The following is an 18,589-nucleotide window of genomic DNA, read 5'->3' on the forward strand; positions in this document are numbered from 1 at the left end:
ATTTTTTTTTGCCAGTGCTTCTTGGATTGTTTGCTTGTTACCAGGATTACACAATTACACAAAACTAATGAACTGATTTTAATGAAAGTTGGTGGTCATGGGTTGGGGCTTACTTTAATCCCATAATAAAAGGCTCAAAAATCAGTACTCAAGATCAAAGAGGAGTGATCAGGATCAAAGGTTCAGCGATCAGGATGAAAGTTCAGCAATCAGGATGCAAGTTCCTTGATCATCATCATAGGTCAGGAACATGAGCAAAGATGAGTGAGTCTGAACCAGGATCACAAGTCAGAAATCAGAAAGTTAATCAGTAAGGATCAAAGTCATGATTAGGATCTAAGGTGCATGTTTAGGATGCCAGTTCTCTGCTGGTGTACTTAGATCCAGATCCAAATCATGATCCAGGCCTGGTTGACAAAAATGTATATTCAAATATAAGAAGGACTGGAATTTGCTTTAATTAAATTAAGGGGATGTGGGGCCTTAGCAAGGATATGCACTCTACCAAGTGCCCATCTACCTGTTGTTGTTATTATTATTATTATTATTAGCAGTAGTAGCAGTAGTAGTAGTAGTTGTAGTATCTTATAAATGAGAGGTCTCTAGCTGGCAACCTGAAAGTTACTTGAGGCATTTGAAACAAAAATGTGGCTAATGGGATAACTTAGTATGAGCTCACTACAGTAGTAGTGTGTGTAGTAGTGAGTGAGTGAGTGAGCTCACTACTACACTATTACTACAGGTTGAGGCGATGGTCTAGTGGTTAAGTGTTGGGCTTGAGACCAGAGGATCTTCATTTCAAATCCCAGCCTGACCAGAAAATCACTAAGGGCCCTCGACCAAGGTCCTTAATCCCCTAGTTTCCCCCAGTGTGGAGCACCTTGTATGGCAGCACTCTGACATCAGGGTGAATGTGAGGCATTATTGTAAAGTGCTTTTAGCGTCTGATGCAGATGGAAAGGCGCTATAAAAATGCAGTCCATTTGCTCACTAGCAACTGTGTGTGTTTCTCAGACATGTGATTGTCTCCACCTATCAGAAGGTGCTGTGGCCAGTTCGTAATGTCCTCAGCCAATCACATGTAAACATATAATTCATCAATAATGAGGATAAAAATTAAAATAATGCCTTATCTAAATAAAACATGTCTGTCTTTTTATAGGGCTTATTCCTCAATAAACACTCACTAAAAACTTAAAATTTAATTTGTTATATTAGTGTGGATGAAATTCTATGATCTTTCCAGATGGAAGCATTTAAAACGCCACCAATTTAAGGCTTTTCAAAAAACAAACAAACAAACAAAAAAACAAAACAAAACAAAATGCGTGCAGATATGTTGATGTATCTTTAGAATTTAACAGATGTACTTTGCTGGAGTGTCCAAGTGGACAACCTGAGTATTCTAAGTTATAAAAAAAGTTTAAAACGACTAGATAGTTAGCCTCACAAGATATTTACAGTTTTCATAAAATTCAATACAATTCCTTATTTACTATAAATTCTATATAAGTAATGGCACGGTTGTGACATTATTTGAACTTGACCAAACACAAAAAGCAGTCAGTTCATGTGAACATACACATTTGATGTGGAATAAACTATAAATAGTATCTTGAGCCATCTTGACTTCCTGATCTCATGTTAATAAAGTTTGTTGAAGACAATAGAATAAAACCTCAGCAGCATAACTGCACTCATTAGGAAAACCTAATAAAAAGCCTTTGTAATAGAATCCTCTGGTTTACCACTGAGTACTTTGAAAAAGCATCTCACTGGATATTCAGAGAGCAGCAGTCACACAGAGTACATCAAATAAAGTTAGTGTGGAAGACGAGACGACAAAGTTGAGAATTATAGAAGTGACACCGCACAGCAGAAAAAAAAACAAAACGCCTCGATTCTCTGCAGCAGCTGTACTTGAAATATATGAGATGCAGTTTGTTTGTTTGTTCAATATGATCACTTTTTTCTTTTTATTTATTTTTACAGATTTTGAGTTATTGCATTTTCTGCATTCTTTTTAATGTTGGCCATGCATAAAATATTTCTTTTTAATTTTCCTTCACCAGGTAATAGTAACCACGGGCATAAAGATACTAAGGGCTTTGGTAATCAGGCATTTGATCCCACTCAAATGATTGACCTCTGGCTGATCTTTCCAGAGCATGGAATCCACCTCAGTATATGTAACATTTGGTCCAAATCAGGTTTAAAATTAAATTCCTTGAACTTGACTTTTGCTAAAATTAATAATTTAAAGGTAATTTTATGAAGTCTGTTCAAAAATCAGCAAAATGTCCTGGGAGGAGAAGGTCAACAAAAAGACAGGCAGGCATGACTCTGGCCAGAATTACCGGCCTTTGGCAGATTTGACCTTGCTGGGCATTCCTGGACCCTTCTCCCATCTATGTGCCAAGTTCAGTGCAAATCGATGTGAAATACTTACATTTTCACCACTGACCCCAAAGACCTTGTCCCCAATGACTGTCCTTTGGCCATTTTGCCTTCACCTGTGCAATTCCACAACCCACCTTCATATGTGTGCATATAGTGTGGAGCAAATCAGAGTGGAAAAAAACTTACATTTTGGCCTTTGACCCCAGGCAGAATCCCTTCCAAGAAATATGCCTGAGACAGATAGTGTAGGGATCAAAGGCCCCAGATGTGCCAGATGAATTTTTTAGATGGGCCCAAAATGTGCCAGTGTTTTGGGTGCCAACACACAGTACACTGGCATGTGCGCCTGCCCATGATTCATTCTAGAACTGTTTTTCTATGACCTCCATACTGTTATGATCTGCTCCTAGACAGCTTGAGGAGATCTTGGATGGAATTTAAACTCTGGGTGGACCAGATAAATGGAATGTAGATACAATAAATTAATTCAAATGGCAAACAACTGCAGATGGTGCAAATTGTTCAAGAAGGATCTTTGTTGCTAAATAACATTAGGCAAGGCAAGGCAAATTTATTTGTATAGCACAATTCATACACAGGCAATTCAAAGTGCTTTACAAAAGCAAAAAAATAACAAATACATAATTAAAAGGACAAAAAAAACAAAACCCTGCATTTAAAAGAACTGTGAATTTTTATCTATCTACATATGAAGGGTTCAGATGTAAAAACCCAGCAGGAACTTTTTTTTTTTAAATGAAAAATGCAATTTAAAATGAGAATTTACAGGAAAACACATTAGAAAATGCACAGATTTTCACAGTTTCTTCTCAGCTATAAAGTTGTGTTTTTGGATATAGTGGGTAATGCATCTGAACACTTCACTGTTATTCACTGTTAAATTGTAATTGTCTATTTTGCAGTGTTTTTTTAATATGCTAAAATTATTGCTTGTGGCTAAAGCTCAGTCTGCTAACTGAAAGATTGGTGGGTTTGATTCCTGAGCATGGCTGAGTGTTGAAGTGTCCCTGAGCAAAATGCTGAAGCCCTAAACTGTACCATCTTGAGAATTATTGGCCCTTTCAACTGCATGCAAATGTGGGACAAAGAAGAAGAATGATAGAAAATTTTAGGGTTGAAGAGCATCAATAGGTGGTCACTATGCTTCACTAATGTTTTTCTTTTGTAATGAAAAACTACCAACAAATATGAAACATGAAATGGGACAGAGACAGACAGACAGACAGACAGAGACTGACTAACTGACTGATTGATTGATTGATTGATTGATTGATTGATTGATTGATTGATTGATTGATTTCCTCAGTTCCTGTGTCATCAGATTTAGCATCTACTCATGCTGAACCCATCAAAGGGGTACCTATGATTGTTCATGTAGCGCTGCAGGGGCCCCTGAGGGCAAAAACAACAAAACCATAGAGTTCCAGCGTGGTCTAACACAGTCCTGTCAGTCATCATTGGCACATATGGGCAGAAGAACATCAGACTGACAGCGGTGTCTTTCACACACTGTGGTGCTGGTTAGATCCCATCCACTCCAATCACACATGGACATGTGCACGCCGGTCCACACGGGCCCTGATGAGGTATAGAACTGTTTTTCTACTGCTGCTTGATCTGATTTTATGTTGGGCTTATGTCATGGAGCTCTTCTTAGCTCCCCTTTTTTCCAACTGAAAGTAAAATTGTAAATATGTTTTTTTTTTCTTTACTGGAACCTGAAATGTGTAAAATTCTGATCTGTAACATGATTTTGTTTGAGTAATTACTGTATTGAGTCTTGGACTGTTACAGTTCCACTTTCATACATTGTGCATTTGTGTCTATTCTTCTGGCCACTGAACACTGAACTGACTAAACACAAACACTTTCACTTAAATGCTGCATGTTCCTCAGTACTTCTGCTTGACCATAAGCAGAAGTACTAACATTTCACAAGACATACTGTCGAATGTGGTTGCAAGGTGGAAGTTGTACCAGCGAGCGAATCCTGGTTTGTAGGACTTTGTGAGTCTGCAGTCTTTGCAGTACAAACATGGATTCATATAAGGAGCAGCATGTTCCTTCTCTCAGTTATAGACACTTTAATGGTTTTATTCATTTCCAGCACAAAAAAATGTCCCAAAACTACTGAACGAGTAATATTTTGTAGGAGTTTGACCCAGGACAAGGGTACTAAGGTCTGGACTCTAGGACTCCTCTTGTCATCCTGTGTTACCATTTCATTCTTTCACCACCTGATCTCCCTGACAGCTCCATCCTCTGGGCTGAAGTGAACTCATTGCTCAAAGAATCTCCTCACACCGTGTTCACTGAAGCACCAGATCCTCCTGCAAGGATTCTGACTCAGAACATGTTTTCTCTCAAAGCATCACCCATATGACATTTCCATATGTGTAAAATTTAATGCCAGATGGTAAACAGATTTAGATTTTTTTTTCATTAAAATAAGGCTCAAAGATCTGAATTAACAAATATGTATGTGAGGTTTTGTTTAGGATGTAGAGTCGCACACCGTAGGGATAACATAGCTTTCACAAGATTTATGGTTGACATGTAGAAAATCTAATATGTCATTATTTTAAGCACATTCATTCATTTCTGTACCTGCTTACGCCATAGGTATTGAATCATATTTATCTAATAGATTACAATTTGTTCATGTAAATGGGGAATCTTCTTCACAGACTAAGGTTAATTATGGAGTTCCACAAGGTTCTGTGCTAGGACCAATTTTATTCACTTTATACATGTTTCCCTTAGGCAGTATTATTAGACAGCACTGCTTAAATTTTCATTGTTACGCAGATGATACCCAGCTTTATCTATCCATGAAGCCAGAGGACACACACCAATTAGCTAAACTGCAGGATTGTCTTACAGACATAAAGACATGGATGACCTCTAATTTCCTGCTTTTAAACTCAGATAAAACTGAAGTTATTGTACTTGGCCCCACAAACATGGTGTCTAACCAGATCCTTACTCTGGATGGCATTACCCTGACCTCTAGTAATACTGTGAGAAATCTTGGAGTCATTTTTGATCAGGATATGTCATTCAAAGCGCATATTAAACAAATATGTAGGACTGCTTTTTTGCATTTACGCAATATCTCTAAAATTAGAAAGGTCTTGTCTCAGAGTGATGCTGAAAAACTAATTCATGCATTTATTTCCTCTAGGCTGGACTATTGTAATTCATTATTATCAGGTTGTCCTAAAAGTTCCCTGAAAAGCCTTCAGTTAATTCAAAATGCTGCAGCTAGAGTACTGACAGGGACTAGAAGGAGAGAGCATATCTCACCCATATTGGCCTCTCTTCATTGGCTTCCTGTTAATTCTAGAATAGAATTTAAAATTCTTCTTCTTACTTATAAGGTTTTGAATAATCAGGTCCCATCTTATCTTAGGGACCTCATAGTACCATATCACCCCAATAGAGCGCTTTGCTCTCAGACTGCAGGCTTACTTGTAGTTCCTAGGGTTTGTAAGAGTAGAATGGGAGGCAGAGCCTTCAGCTTTCAGGCTCCTCTCCTGTGGAACCAGCTCCCAATTCAGATCAGGGAGACAGACACCCTCTCTACTTTTAAGATTAGGCTTAAAACTTTCCTTTTTGTTAAAGCTTATAGTTAGGGCTGGATCAGGTGACCCTGAACCATCCCTTACTTATGCTGCTATAGACTTAGACTGCTGGGGGGTTCCCATGATGCACTGTTTCTTTCTTTTTTTGCTCTGTATGCACCACTCTGCATTTAATCATTAGTGATTGATCTCTGCTCCCCTCCACAGCATGTCTTTTTCCTGGTTCTCTTCCTCAGCCCCAACCAGTCCCAGCAGAAGACTGCCCCTCCCTGAGCCTGGTTCTGCTGGAGGTTTCTTCCTGTTAAAAGGGAGTTTTTCCTTCCCACTGTCGCCAAGTGCTTGCTCACAGGGGGTCGTTTTGACCGTTGGGGTTTTTCCGTAATTATTGTATGGCCTTGCCTTACAATATAAAGCACCTTGGGGCAACTGTTTGTTGTGATTTGGTGCTATATAAATAAAATTGATTTGATTTGATTTACGCCAAACAAGGGTCATGGGGGGCTGGAGCCTATCCCAGCAGTGATAGGGAAAGAGGCGGGGTACACCCTGGACAGGACGCTAGTCTATTGCAGTGCCACGTGTAGACCAACAATCACTCACACCTACGGTCAATTTAAAGTTCAAAAATCACATAATATGTATGTCATTGGAAGTGGGAGGAAGGCAGAGCGCCCAGTGCTTAACAAACTTTATTCTACAACCCCTGGCAATAATTATGGAATCACCGGCCTCAGAGGATGTTCATTCAGTTGTTTAATTTTGTAGAAAAAAAGCAGATCACAGACATGACACAAAACTAAAGTCATTTCAAATGGCAACTTTCTGGCTTTAAGAAACACTATAAGAAATCAGGAAAAAAAATTGTGGCAGTCAGTAACGGTTACTTTTTTAGACCAAGCAGAGGGAAAAAAAATATGGAATCACTCAATTCTGAGGAAAAAATTATGGAATCATGAAAAACAAAAGAACGCTCCAACACATCACTAGTATTTTATTGCACCACCTCTGGCTTTTATAACAGCTTGCAGTCTCTGAGGCATGGACTTAATGAGTGACAAACAGTACTCTTCATCAATCTGGCTCCAACTTTCTCTGATTGCTGTTGCCAGATCAGCTTTGCAGGTTGGAGCCTTGTCATGGACCATTTTCTTCAACTTCCACCAAAGATTTTCAATTGGATTAAGATCCGAGTTGTGAAAAGTGTGATGACACGGACCCACAACAGGGGGCGTAAATGAACGGTCAATGGGAATGCAAGAATAACAATTTAATGTTGTGAAATGTGCACAACGAATACAGATACAATCAATACTACAGTCAATCTCAAGTTGGTGTAGTGTGGGCAGGCTCGAGGATAGGAGACGCCCGTCCAGAGAGGAGTCGGAACCCACACAATTTCCACCGCCAACGGATCTGGAACACCCCGGAGCCGCCAATCCTGAGTCCCCAGGTGGCCACCGTCTCCAGCTGTCAGATCGGGTACTGCTGGCAGGAAACAGAAACAGTTAGGAGTGAGTGTGAGTGAACACACCCAGCAAACAGTCGGCAACTGACTCCTTTTTGGGAGGAGAATAACGCCTCCACCTCCTACTTTCACAAGTCCTTTGAGTTACCGTGCAGACCAAGTATACACTTGTTGAGTGCTGGAGTGCAGAGCGGAAACGCCGGCTCCAACCAACTCCCTCAGACTCAGACACAAGTGCCATAAACTGCAAACTCAAAAAGTCACTGATTATCAGCTACCAGCTCAGAAGTAAAGAACGTCACAACACAAGCTTAGCTGCGAAGACAGCTGAGAGTCTACCTGTACGGGTCGACGATTTCTCGGCGTGGGTGTGGTGTCTTCTCCAGGCTTTTATGGGTGCGTCATGATGAGCGGATGAGTGACAGCTGTCAATCCGAGTTCCGGATGCTCCAGGCGGCGACTGGCAGGCCTTCAGGCAGGGCGCCCTCTGGTGTTGGCCAGCAGTACCTCCTCTTCGGGCGGCCCACACAACAATCCGGACTATTTGCAGGCCATGATATTGACCCTATGTGTCTTTTTGCAAGGAATGTTTTCAGTTTTTGCTCTATGGCAAGATGCATTATCATCTTGAAAAATGATTTCATCATCCCCAAACATCCTTTCAATTGATGGGATAAGAAAAGTGTCCAAAATATCAATGTAAACTTGTGCATTTATTGATGATGTAATGACAGCCATCTCCCCAGTGCCTTTACCTGACATGCAGCCCCATATCATCAATGACTGTGGAAATTTACATGTTCTCTTCAGGCAGCCATCTTTATAAATCTCATTGGAACGGCACCAAACAAAAGTTCCAGCATCATCACCTTGCCCAATGCAGATTCGAGATTCATCACTGAATATGACTTTCATCCAGTCATCCACAGTCCACGATTGCTTTTCCTCAGCCCATTGTAACCTTGTTTTTTTTTGTTTAGGTGTTAATGATGGCTTTCGTTTAGTTTTTCTGTATGTAAATCCTATTTCCTTTAGGTGGTTTCTTACAGTTCGGTCACAGACGTTGACTCCAGTTTCCTCCCATTCGTTCCTCATTTGTTTTGTTGTGCATTTTCGATTTTTGAGACATATTGATTTAAGTTTTCTGTCTTGACGCTTTGATGTCTTCCTTGGTCTACCAGTATGTTTGCCTTTAACAACCTTCCCATGTTGTTTGTATTTGGTCCAGAGTTTAGACACAGCTGACTGTGAACAACCAACATCTTTTGCAACATTGCCTGATGATTTACCCTCTTTTAAGAGTTTGATAATCCTCTCCTTTGTTTCAATTGACATCTCTCGTGTTGGAGCCATGATTCATGTCAGTCCACTTGGTGCAACAGCTCTCCAAGGTGTGATCACTCCTTTTTAGATGGAGACTAACGAGCAGATCTGATTTGATGCAGGTGTTAGTTTTGAGGATGAAAATTTACAGGGTGATTCCATAATTTATTCCTCAGAGTTGAGTGAGTCCATATTTTTTTCCCTCTGCTTGGTCTAAAAAATAACCGTTACTGACTGCCACAATTATTTTTCCTGATTTCTTATAGTGTTTCTTAAAGCCAGAAAGTTGCCATTTGAAATGACTTTAGTTTTGTGTCATGTCTGTGATCTGCTTTTTTTTCTACAAAATTAAACAACTGAATGAACATCCTCCGAGGCCGGTGATTCCATAATTATTGCCAGGGGTTGTACAAACCATATGTGGATCTGAAGTTCTCCTGAAATTGGATCAATAGTGTCTGACATGAGGTCTGCTGTCATTCCCTCCTCATTTTATATATATACAAAAAGAGTTGAGATACTAAAGTCCTTTGAACAAAGAACAAGTCATTTTAAAATCAAATATGAGGAATGTGGCATAAAGTAAGTCATTTGTTTGTATTCACCTGAAGTTTTTTTTACCCTTCTGAGTGGGTTGGGGACATGGGAATACAATCAGAAAATCCAGTTTACAGTGCATCCAGAAAGTATCCACAGTGCTTCACTTTTTCCACAGTTTTTGTTACAGCCTTATTCCAAAATGGAATAAATTCATTTTTTTCCCCTCAAAATTCTGCTCACAACACCCCATAATGATAACATGAAAAAAGTTTTAAAATTTTTAATTTATTTATTTATTTATGTAAATTTATTAAAAATGAAAACTATGAAGTCACATGTACATAAATATTCACACCTGTTGTGCAATACTTGGGTAATATTTGGGTTTTCAAAGACTTGGATTCTTGGTAAATCAAACTGGAATATATTAAACATAAGCCACCATGTTGATCAGTGTTTCTATCAATTAGTGAAACAGTACATGAGAATTCACTTAAAAAAAAAAGAGTTTGTTAGTGAGATGGGAGAATAAAACTGAAACAGGCATGATGTGAGGAAGACGAAAATACAGTGCACCTGCAACGTATTCACAGTGCTTCACTTTTTCCACATTTTGTTGTTACAGCCTTATTCCTTAATGGAGTAAATTAATTTTTCCCTCAAAATTCTACTCACAACACCCCATAATGACAACATCAAATAAGTTTTTTTAATTACAATTTTTGCAAATATATTAATAATGAAAAACTCAGAAATCACATACATAAGTATTCACAGCCTTTGCACCGTACTTTGTTGATGCACCTTTGGCAGCAATTACAGCTTCAAGTCTTCTTGAATATGATGCCACAAGCTTGGTGCACCTATCTTTGGGAGTTTTGCCTATTCCTCTTTGCAGCACCTCTCAAGCTCCATCAGACTGGATGGGGAACATCGGTGTACAGACATTTTCAGATCTCTCCAGAGATGTTCAATTGGATTCAGGTCTGGACTCACAGAGCTGTCCTGAAGCCACTCCTTAGATATCTTGGCTGTGTGCTTAGGGTCACTGTCCTGTTGAAAGATAAGCCATCCCCCCAGTCTGAAGTCAAGAGCGCTCTGGAGCAGGTTTTCATCCAGGATGTCTCTGTACATTGCTGCATTCATCTTCCCTCAATCCTGACTAGTCTCCCAGTTTCTGCTGCTGAAAAACATCCCCACAGCATGATGCTGCCACCACCATGCTTCACCGTAGGGATGGTGCCTAGTTTCCTCCAAAAATGATGCCTGGCATTCACACCAAAGAGTTTAATCTTTGTTTCATCAAACCAGAGAATTTTGTTTCTCGTGGTCTGAGAGTCCTTCAGGTGCCTTTTGACAAACTCCAGGTGGGCTGCCATGTGCCGTTTATTAAGGAGTGGCTTCTGTCTGGCCACTCTACCATACTGATTGGTGGATTACTGCAGAGGTGGTTGTCCATCTGGAAGGTTCTTCTCTCTCCACAGAGGAATGCTGGAGCTCGGACAGAGTGCCCATCGGGTTCTTGGTCACCTCCCTGACTAAAGTCCTTCTCCCCTGATTACTCAGTTTAGATGGGTGACCAGCTCTAGGAAGAATCCTGGTGGATTCCATCTTCTTCCATTTATAGGTGATGGAGGCCACTGTGCTCATTGGGATCATCAAAGCAGCAGAAATGTTTCTCTACCCTTCCCCAGATTTGTGCCTCCAGACAATCTTTCTCACAGGTCTACAGACAACTCCTTTGACTTCATGCTTGGTTTGTGCTCTGACATGCACTGTCAACTGTGGGACCTTATATGTAGACAGGTGTGTGTCTTTCCAAACCATGTCCAATCAACTGAATTTACCCCAGGAGGACTCCAGTTAAAATATAGAAGCATCTCAAGGATGATCAGTGGAAACAGGATGCATCTGAGCTCAATTTTGAGCTTCATGGCAAAGGCTGTGAATACCTATGTACGTGTAATTTCTTAGTTTTTTATTCTGTATAATAAATTTGAAAAAAAAAAATTAAAATTAAAAAAAGCTTTTTCACATTGTCATTATGGGGTATTCTGTGTAGAATTTTGAGGAAAAAAATGAATTTCATCCATTTTGGAATAAGCCTGTAACATTACAAAATATGGAAAAAGTGCTTCGCTGTGAATACTTTCCGGATGAACTGTAAATGGCTAAGTAATGTCCATACAAAATGTAAAAAAAAAAAAAAGCATTGAATTATTTTTGTGGAAATCAGCGGATGGCAATTTAAATTTATATTACCCTTCTGGGAGTGCCTGATGGCCTTTAATGATTCAAGGACAATGATATTTTTCTTGGCTGTAGGAAGCTTCTGAAAGAATTTTCAAGTAAATTAAGACAAAATGTTTTTTAGCATGGGTGGTGGCCAAGTGGTTAATGCGCTTGGTTTCAGTGCAGAAGGTTCCTGGTTCAAATCCCACCCCTGCCACATTTCTCCATGTAATGTGGAGTTGTGTCAGGAAGGGCATCCGGCGTAAAACCTGTGCCAATTCAACACGCAGATCCACCTTGGATTTGATGTGGCGACCCCGAGTGCAAACAAGGGAGCAGCCGAAGGGACTTACGTTACTGAACAGTTTTTCTGCAATAAAGGGAACAGAGTGAAAAATAGCTTTCTTTTTTCTTTTTCCCCTTGACGCAGTTGGGCTTAGCATGATTCAAGGACAATGTACTTTTTTTTGATGCAGCACAGTGGATTAGTGGTTAGCACTGTTGCCTCACAGCAAAAAGGTCATGGGTTTGATTCCCATATGAGGCCTTTCTGTGTGGAGTTTGCATGTTCTCCCCATGTTCATGTGGTTTCTCTCCAGGTGCTCCGACTTCCTCCCACATCCAAAGACATGTAGGTTAGGTGGACTGGAAATTTCAAATTGTCCATAGGTGTGAATGTGTTTGTCTATTTGTGGCCCTGTGACAGACTGGTGTCCTGTTCAGGGTGTATCCTGCCCTATGACTGCTGGGATAGGCTGCAGCCCCCCATGACCCTTAACTGGAGTAAGAATGTATAGAAAATGGATGATTTATCATTATTATTATTTTGTCTCTAGGCAGCCTCCCAAGAATCTTCATCTTCAGTCATGCATAAAGCATCTTTTTGCATGTTTCCCTGGTTTCCCTCTTGTTACTGTGTTATATTGTATTGAACTCAGCCACTTTGGATGCAATAGCCAGTCCAGTCCAGAACCTTTAATAATGAGGAGGATTGTGTCAGGAAGAGCATAAATCTGAGCCAAATTAAATGCTCTCATCATCAGTTGGATTTTCATATTGGCTCATTTGAGGCCCAGGTCAACAATGAACACCGCTGACACTGTTTACCAGCAGGGCACTGGGAAAAATAATCCTTCTCTTGGGCTAATGAGGAGAATGAGGGGACGATATGTCCAGAAACAACAGGACAGGAGCAAGAGTAAAAGTGTGAAGGTGTGACACACAGAACATTAAATGGCTGGTATGACTGATCTAAAAAAAAATATCATTCCAAGGGACGGCTCTCACTAAAGTGGTGAATGATCTTCTGCTTGCAATAGATTCGGACTCTACCATGGTTCTTGTGCTGTTAGATCTCAGTGCTGCATGTGATACCATGGATTCTACTTGATAGCATGGTTGACGTCATACTTGACCAGTCGTTCTCATTGTGTTTTGTACAGTAACACTACCTCTAACCTTAGTGGCATGAAACTTGGGGTTGCACAGGGGTCTGTCTGAGGCCCCCTGCTTTTCTCTCTTTATATAGAGCCCCTTGGGCACATATTGCGGTGCTTTGGGATTACCTTTCACTGCTATGTTGATAATACTCAGTTATACATGGCAGTTATACTGCTGGTAATCTCATCCACATAAAATTCTTAGAAGATTGCCTTGCATCAGTGAGAAGTTGGGTGTCTAGAAACTTCCTAGTTTTAAACTCTGATAAGACTGAAATGATGGTTCTTGGTCAAGTGAGACGTCTGCATCAATTTAACCAGTTAACGCTTAGCCTAGGCTCGTGTGTCATACATCACACTGACAAAGTGAGGAACCTTGGAGTAATTTTTGATCCTACATTGTCCTTTGACTTCCACGTTAAAAATATTACTAGGGCTGCTTTCTTCCATCTGCCAAATATAGCGAAGATTCGTCCCATCCTCTCTATGGCTGATGCTGAGACCCTGATCCATCCATTTATCTCTTCTAGATTGGACTACTGCAATGTTCTATTTTCTGGTTTACCGCAGTCCAGCATTAGGGGTCACCAATTGGTTCAAAATGCTGCAGCCAGACTTTTGACACGAAGCAGAAAGTTCGACCACATTACACCCATTTTGGCATCTCTTCACTGACTTCCTGTTCCAGTGAGATCAGATTTTAAGGTTCTGCTACGAGTCTATAAAATTGTTCACGGACTGGCACCTCCCTACCTAACTGACCTAATTAAACCTTACGTACCGGCCCGGGCTTTGTGTTCTCAGGGTGCAGGACTACTTTGTGTCTCTAGAGTGAATAAGAAGTCTGCGGGTCACAGAGCTTTTTCTTATTGTGCCCCTGTTCTGTGGAATGATCTCCCTGCGTCAATACAACAGTCAGATTCTGTGGAGATTTTCAAGTCCAGACTTAAGACGCACTTATTTTCCCTTTTGTATGCCTAGCATACTGGCATAGTATAGTTCTATGCTTTTTACTCTTCTAATTCATTTTATTAGGAAACGGAGCATGCCGCGGCCTCAACTTTACCTAAATTCTGGGTCTTTTAGTGAAGTTTAGGGCTAATGGCCGGTGATCACCTCAGTATTTCCTGTTTTTCTTGTTGTTTAATGCTGACAAATTATACTGTATTTCTTGTCTTTCTGATGCCTGATACTGTTTTTTTTCTCTCTGTTTAAGGTGCAGCTCCATTCAGAGATGGATGTGGTATTTGTGCTGGAGACCCCCATGTCCTGTGCACCAACTGCATTTCCTGTATATTTGTTTTGTGAATTGTTTCTGTAATTTATGTTTGTAGCATGGCCCAAGCAGATGGTCACCCATTTGAGTCTGGTCTGCTTGAGGTTTCTTCCTCAGAGGGAGTTTTTCCTTACCACTGTTGCTCTGGGGGTTAGTAAGGTTAGACCTTACTTGTGTGAAGCGCCTTGAGGCAACTCTGTTGTGATTTTGCGCTATATAAATGAAAATAAATTGAAATTGAAAATTCTATCAATCTATCACTGGGTGCATGTTGTCAGGGTAATCCTGAAGCAAGAGTATACTGGAGGTGGAACATGTGTCCGACAGTGATGAGCGTGAATCAGGAAACTGAGGGGTAATGAATGTCATGAGTCCATTTGCTCCGCAAATGTGGTGTGACATGAAGGAGAAAGACAAACTCAAGAGTGAGTAAAGCAGGCAGAGGAGAGTCAAAGAAACGATGAAAGCGTGGTGAATGGAGCGGACTTCAGTGGGCATGTTGGTGAAGGCAACAGAGGCGATGAGGAAGGGAGGGGTAGATACAATGTTGTTATTTCTATCTGGTTCTTTTATGCAAAAGTATGCCCCTTACCAAAACCAAACCATTGTACTCCTCATTTTGAGTTTATTCAAGGTCACGTTAGAAACCAGGCCTGGGACCCTCACAGACAGTGTCCATCTTGTGAAGGCCCCTAAAATGAGTCATACAACACTTTTTATACCTTGTGGGTGTTAACATGGGTGTGGTTTAGACTCACATTTCTGATGTTATTAGCTGTCACCAACAGGGGGAGATCTCCCTATGTCTGAGACTTGGACACATGACAAAGTAAAACTTAACTTATATTTCTCAGAACTTCCAAACAAATAGCACAAATAGTTGATAGTTAACATAAAATAAAGAATTAGCACAGATATTATCTAACAATGTCATGGAGAGGAAAGTGGAAGGGCAGATATTGGTGGCTTTTTGCAAAGAGGGTGGAAATGGCTGTCATGAATAGTTATTTTAAGATGAAATGGGAGCACAGGGTGATGTATTAGCGTGGAGGAAGATGCACACAGGTGGGCTATTTAGATGATGCAACCTGAAAGAAATTGTAGACTGTAAGGTGAAAGAGAGTATACACATCAGACTGCAGTTTATAGGATGACTTTGGAAGCGAAGAAAGAGAAGGGAGTGAGAGCTGAACCAGGGTCAGATGGTGGAAGCTGGAGGAAGAACAGTGATTTGCGTGTGTGTTTGATGTGACTGACGAAATCACAGAGGACAATGTGGGATGGCCTGAGATGGTCTGCTGTGGCAACTCCTACCACCCTAAAGATGAAGAAGATGTCTTATTATATTGTTTTTTGGTAAATGGATTGCATTCATATAGCGCTTTTCCATCTGCATCAGACGCTCAATGCACTTTACAGTAATGCCTCACATTCACCCCAATGTCAGGGTGCTGCCATACAAGGTACTCACTCCACCCCCCACTGGAGCAACTAGGGGATTAAGGACCTTGCCCAAGGGCCCTCAGTGATTTTCCGGTCAGGCTGGGATTTGAACCGAGGATCCTCTGGTCTCAAGCCCAATGCTTAACCACTAGACCATCACGTCCCCTTTAAATGATCATTTATATATTTTGTTATTATGGTAGGCCACAGTGTGGAGGCTGTTTTGATATATTATTGTTTTATGATATGCTGTTGTCTCAGCATGTCAATAAAATGTAATGATATAATCCCCTCTAATTTTATTCATTTGTAAAATTACTCTAATAATCTTGAGTAGTATATCATGATCTCTATTCTTAATTCCACGTTAATTTTTTTTCAGGCTTCAGTCAAGTGTCGATTTATTTTTCAATATGTTCAGTTTATGCTGCTGCTCCGCCCCTTGGAATAAACTGAGCGAGGGAGTGAGGAAGTGAATATTCACCTTGTGACCACAAGATGGCGAAAAAGACAAGCGTTTGTATGTCCTCGAACAGCCCAAACCCTAGGGTTTTAATTATTATATCAATAATTAGAATCAGCGTTAAATCACCCTGACGTGCAAAGTGTTGTCACGTTCAATAAATGTAAAATAAAATAGATAAATAAATGTCGTATATTTATTTTAGGCAGCCAGATATCAGTCTATGGACATCGCAGTTTGTTTGGGGCCTTTAAGAGGCGTGGCTAAAGAGGGGGCGGAGAGAAGAGGCAGCACTCAGTTGATGGGCGGGGTGCAGCCGACAGACTGGAGACAGAATCCATGGCAACAATCATGGCAGGTCGGGAGGAAAAAAAACGCAAAGATGATAGTTTATGTTGTAAACCTTGTTTGTGTTGTGTTTTGGGAGTAAAATGTGATGAATTTTAAAAGTGTCCTGTTTGTGTTGTAGAGGCTGAGACCCGTCAGAAGCTGCTGCGCACCGTGAAGAAAGAGGTAGGTGTTATTCAAACAGACGGAAAAACAAACAGGCAGGTTTGTGTGAGGCTGTGCTGCTGTTGACCTGGTCTGTGTGAACGCATTGTGTGCTGTCGCTACAAAGGAAACCACTACAGTTACCAAAGTACTGGACTTGAGTATAGATTTGAGGTACTTGTACTTGAGTATTTCTACTTTATGGTACTTCGTATCTCTGAGGCAAATATTTTTGCTTTTTATATCTACCACCTTTAACTTTATTTACTCGTTGCCTTGTAGAGTCATATTGATCAATCAGTAAGGCTTTGTCCACAAAGGGAAATTCATCAGCCTCCCAGCAGTATCTCAAGTATTCACTCACTCACTCACTCATCTTCAGCCGCTTAGTCCAATTAAGGGTCATGGGGGTTGGAGCCTATCCCAGCAGTCATAGAACACGACGCGGGGTACACCCTGGACAGGACGCCAGTCTGTCGCAGGAACACATATAGACAAACACATTCACACCTGCACCTACAGACAATTTTTAAAGTGTCCATAGGTGCAGGTGTCTAATCCACCTGATCTGTGTTTTTGGATGTGGGAGGAAGCCAGAGCACCCAGAGAGAACCCACGCAAACACGAGGAGAACACTCAAACTCCACACAGACACAGGTGGGAATTGAACCCATGACCTCGCTGTGAGGCAACAGTGCTAACCACTAAGCCACCATGCTGCTCTCAAGTATTCAATTCAGTTTATTTAATTTATATAGCACCAAATTACAGCAAAGCTGCCACAAGGCACTTCACACAAGTAAGGTCTAGCCTTACCAATATAGAGTAATATAGAATATAAATAATGTAGAATTTTATATTATATAGAATAATTTATATAACAGCTAAATGGATCCTTGTCATTTGATTGGTGCTTTGTATGTCACATGACATGGATTATTCGTCCCAATTCTGTTGCATTGCATTTAGAGTGCAAATTTGGTTCCATACATTTGGTACCATTGCACTCTGCTCACACATACACACACAAAACAAATCCACTGCGCTGTAAGCCATCTGATATGATTTTTTTTTTTTTCGCTGCACTGAGGAAGTACACAGTCTTTTTTTTTTTTTTTGGTCGTACACACATGCACAAGTGCCGTCCCGCTTGCGTGTGCGCCTGACGGCGCTTAGCTTTAAAAGACACATTGCAGAGTTTGTTTTGCTGAGGGACGACGATTTGATGCACAGCATGGCGGACTTCATCGTCAGAATTATTTTTGGACTCCTATTTAAAGTTTGTGTTGGATTGTTTATGTCAAAGCAGCAGTGACGCACCAAAGCTGGATTAATTTCTGACGTGACTTTTTTTTCACTGCACTGAGGAGGTACAGAAATGTAAGTCCCTTTTCTGTTGTTTGTAAATTAATATAATATAAAATGACAAGGATCTATTTTAGCCATTATATAAAACAAATAATGAATGTTTTTACATTCTTTCAATGGAACGAATGTTTAATTCGGTGAAAGCTGGACAATGGAATGGTATGTTCCATCTTTCACTTTTCACCTCATGAAATATTCTTACCATTGAACTCATAAACATTCATTATTTGTATATGTATGTATGTGTGTGTATATATATATATGTATATATGTGTGTGTATATATTTCATTTCATTCATTTCATTTATTTATTTATTTCATTCATTTAAAAGAAAAAAAAAACAAAAAAAAAAAGCAGAAATAAAGCATCTCCATTACCAGAATGAAAAGGAGCAGAGAGAAGAACAAGTCTTATATTTTCTTCCCCTTTTTACAATACAATCTTTCAATATCCAGCGTCATTTTTCAACATTATTTAACAGATTGTATTTCTTTAACTTGTCACATACCACTGACGTATTTCATAATTATGACCATTATTAA

At 40.2% G+C, this 18,589-nt stretch overlaps 1 protein-coding gene across 2 annotated transcripts in view; it reads left to right on the plus strand.

Annotated features, from left to right (window-relative positions):
• Positions 1 to 16,462: 16,462 nt before the first annotated feature.
• sgsm1a (small G protein signaling modulator 1a) overlaps positions 16,463 to 18,589 on the plus strand; it is a 153,355-nt gene continuing 151,228 nt past the window's right edge. For both annotated transcript variants that reach the window (XM_034170256.1, XM_034170257.1), the window contains exons 1-2: positions 16,463 to 16,544; positions 16,656 to 16,699. In XM_034170256.1, the coding sequence (XP_034026147.1) occupies positions 16,526 to 16,544; positions 16,656 to 16,699 (63 nt within the window). In that variant the 5' untranslated portion in view covers positions 16,463 to 16,525. The remainder of the gene's footprint in view (positions 16,545 to 16,655; positions 16,700 to 18,589) is intronic.

The sequence above is a fragment of the Thalassophryne amazonica genome, chromosome 5 (assembly GCF_902500255.1).
Source record: "Thalassophryne amazonica chromosome 5, fThaAma1.1, whole genome shotgun sequence".
In the NCBI taxonomy this organism is placed as follows: Eukaryota; Metazoa; Chordata; class Actinopteri; order Batrachoidiformes; family Batrachoididae; genus Thalassophryne; species Thalassophryne amazonica.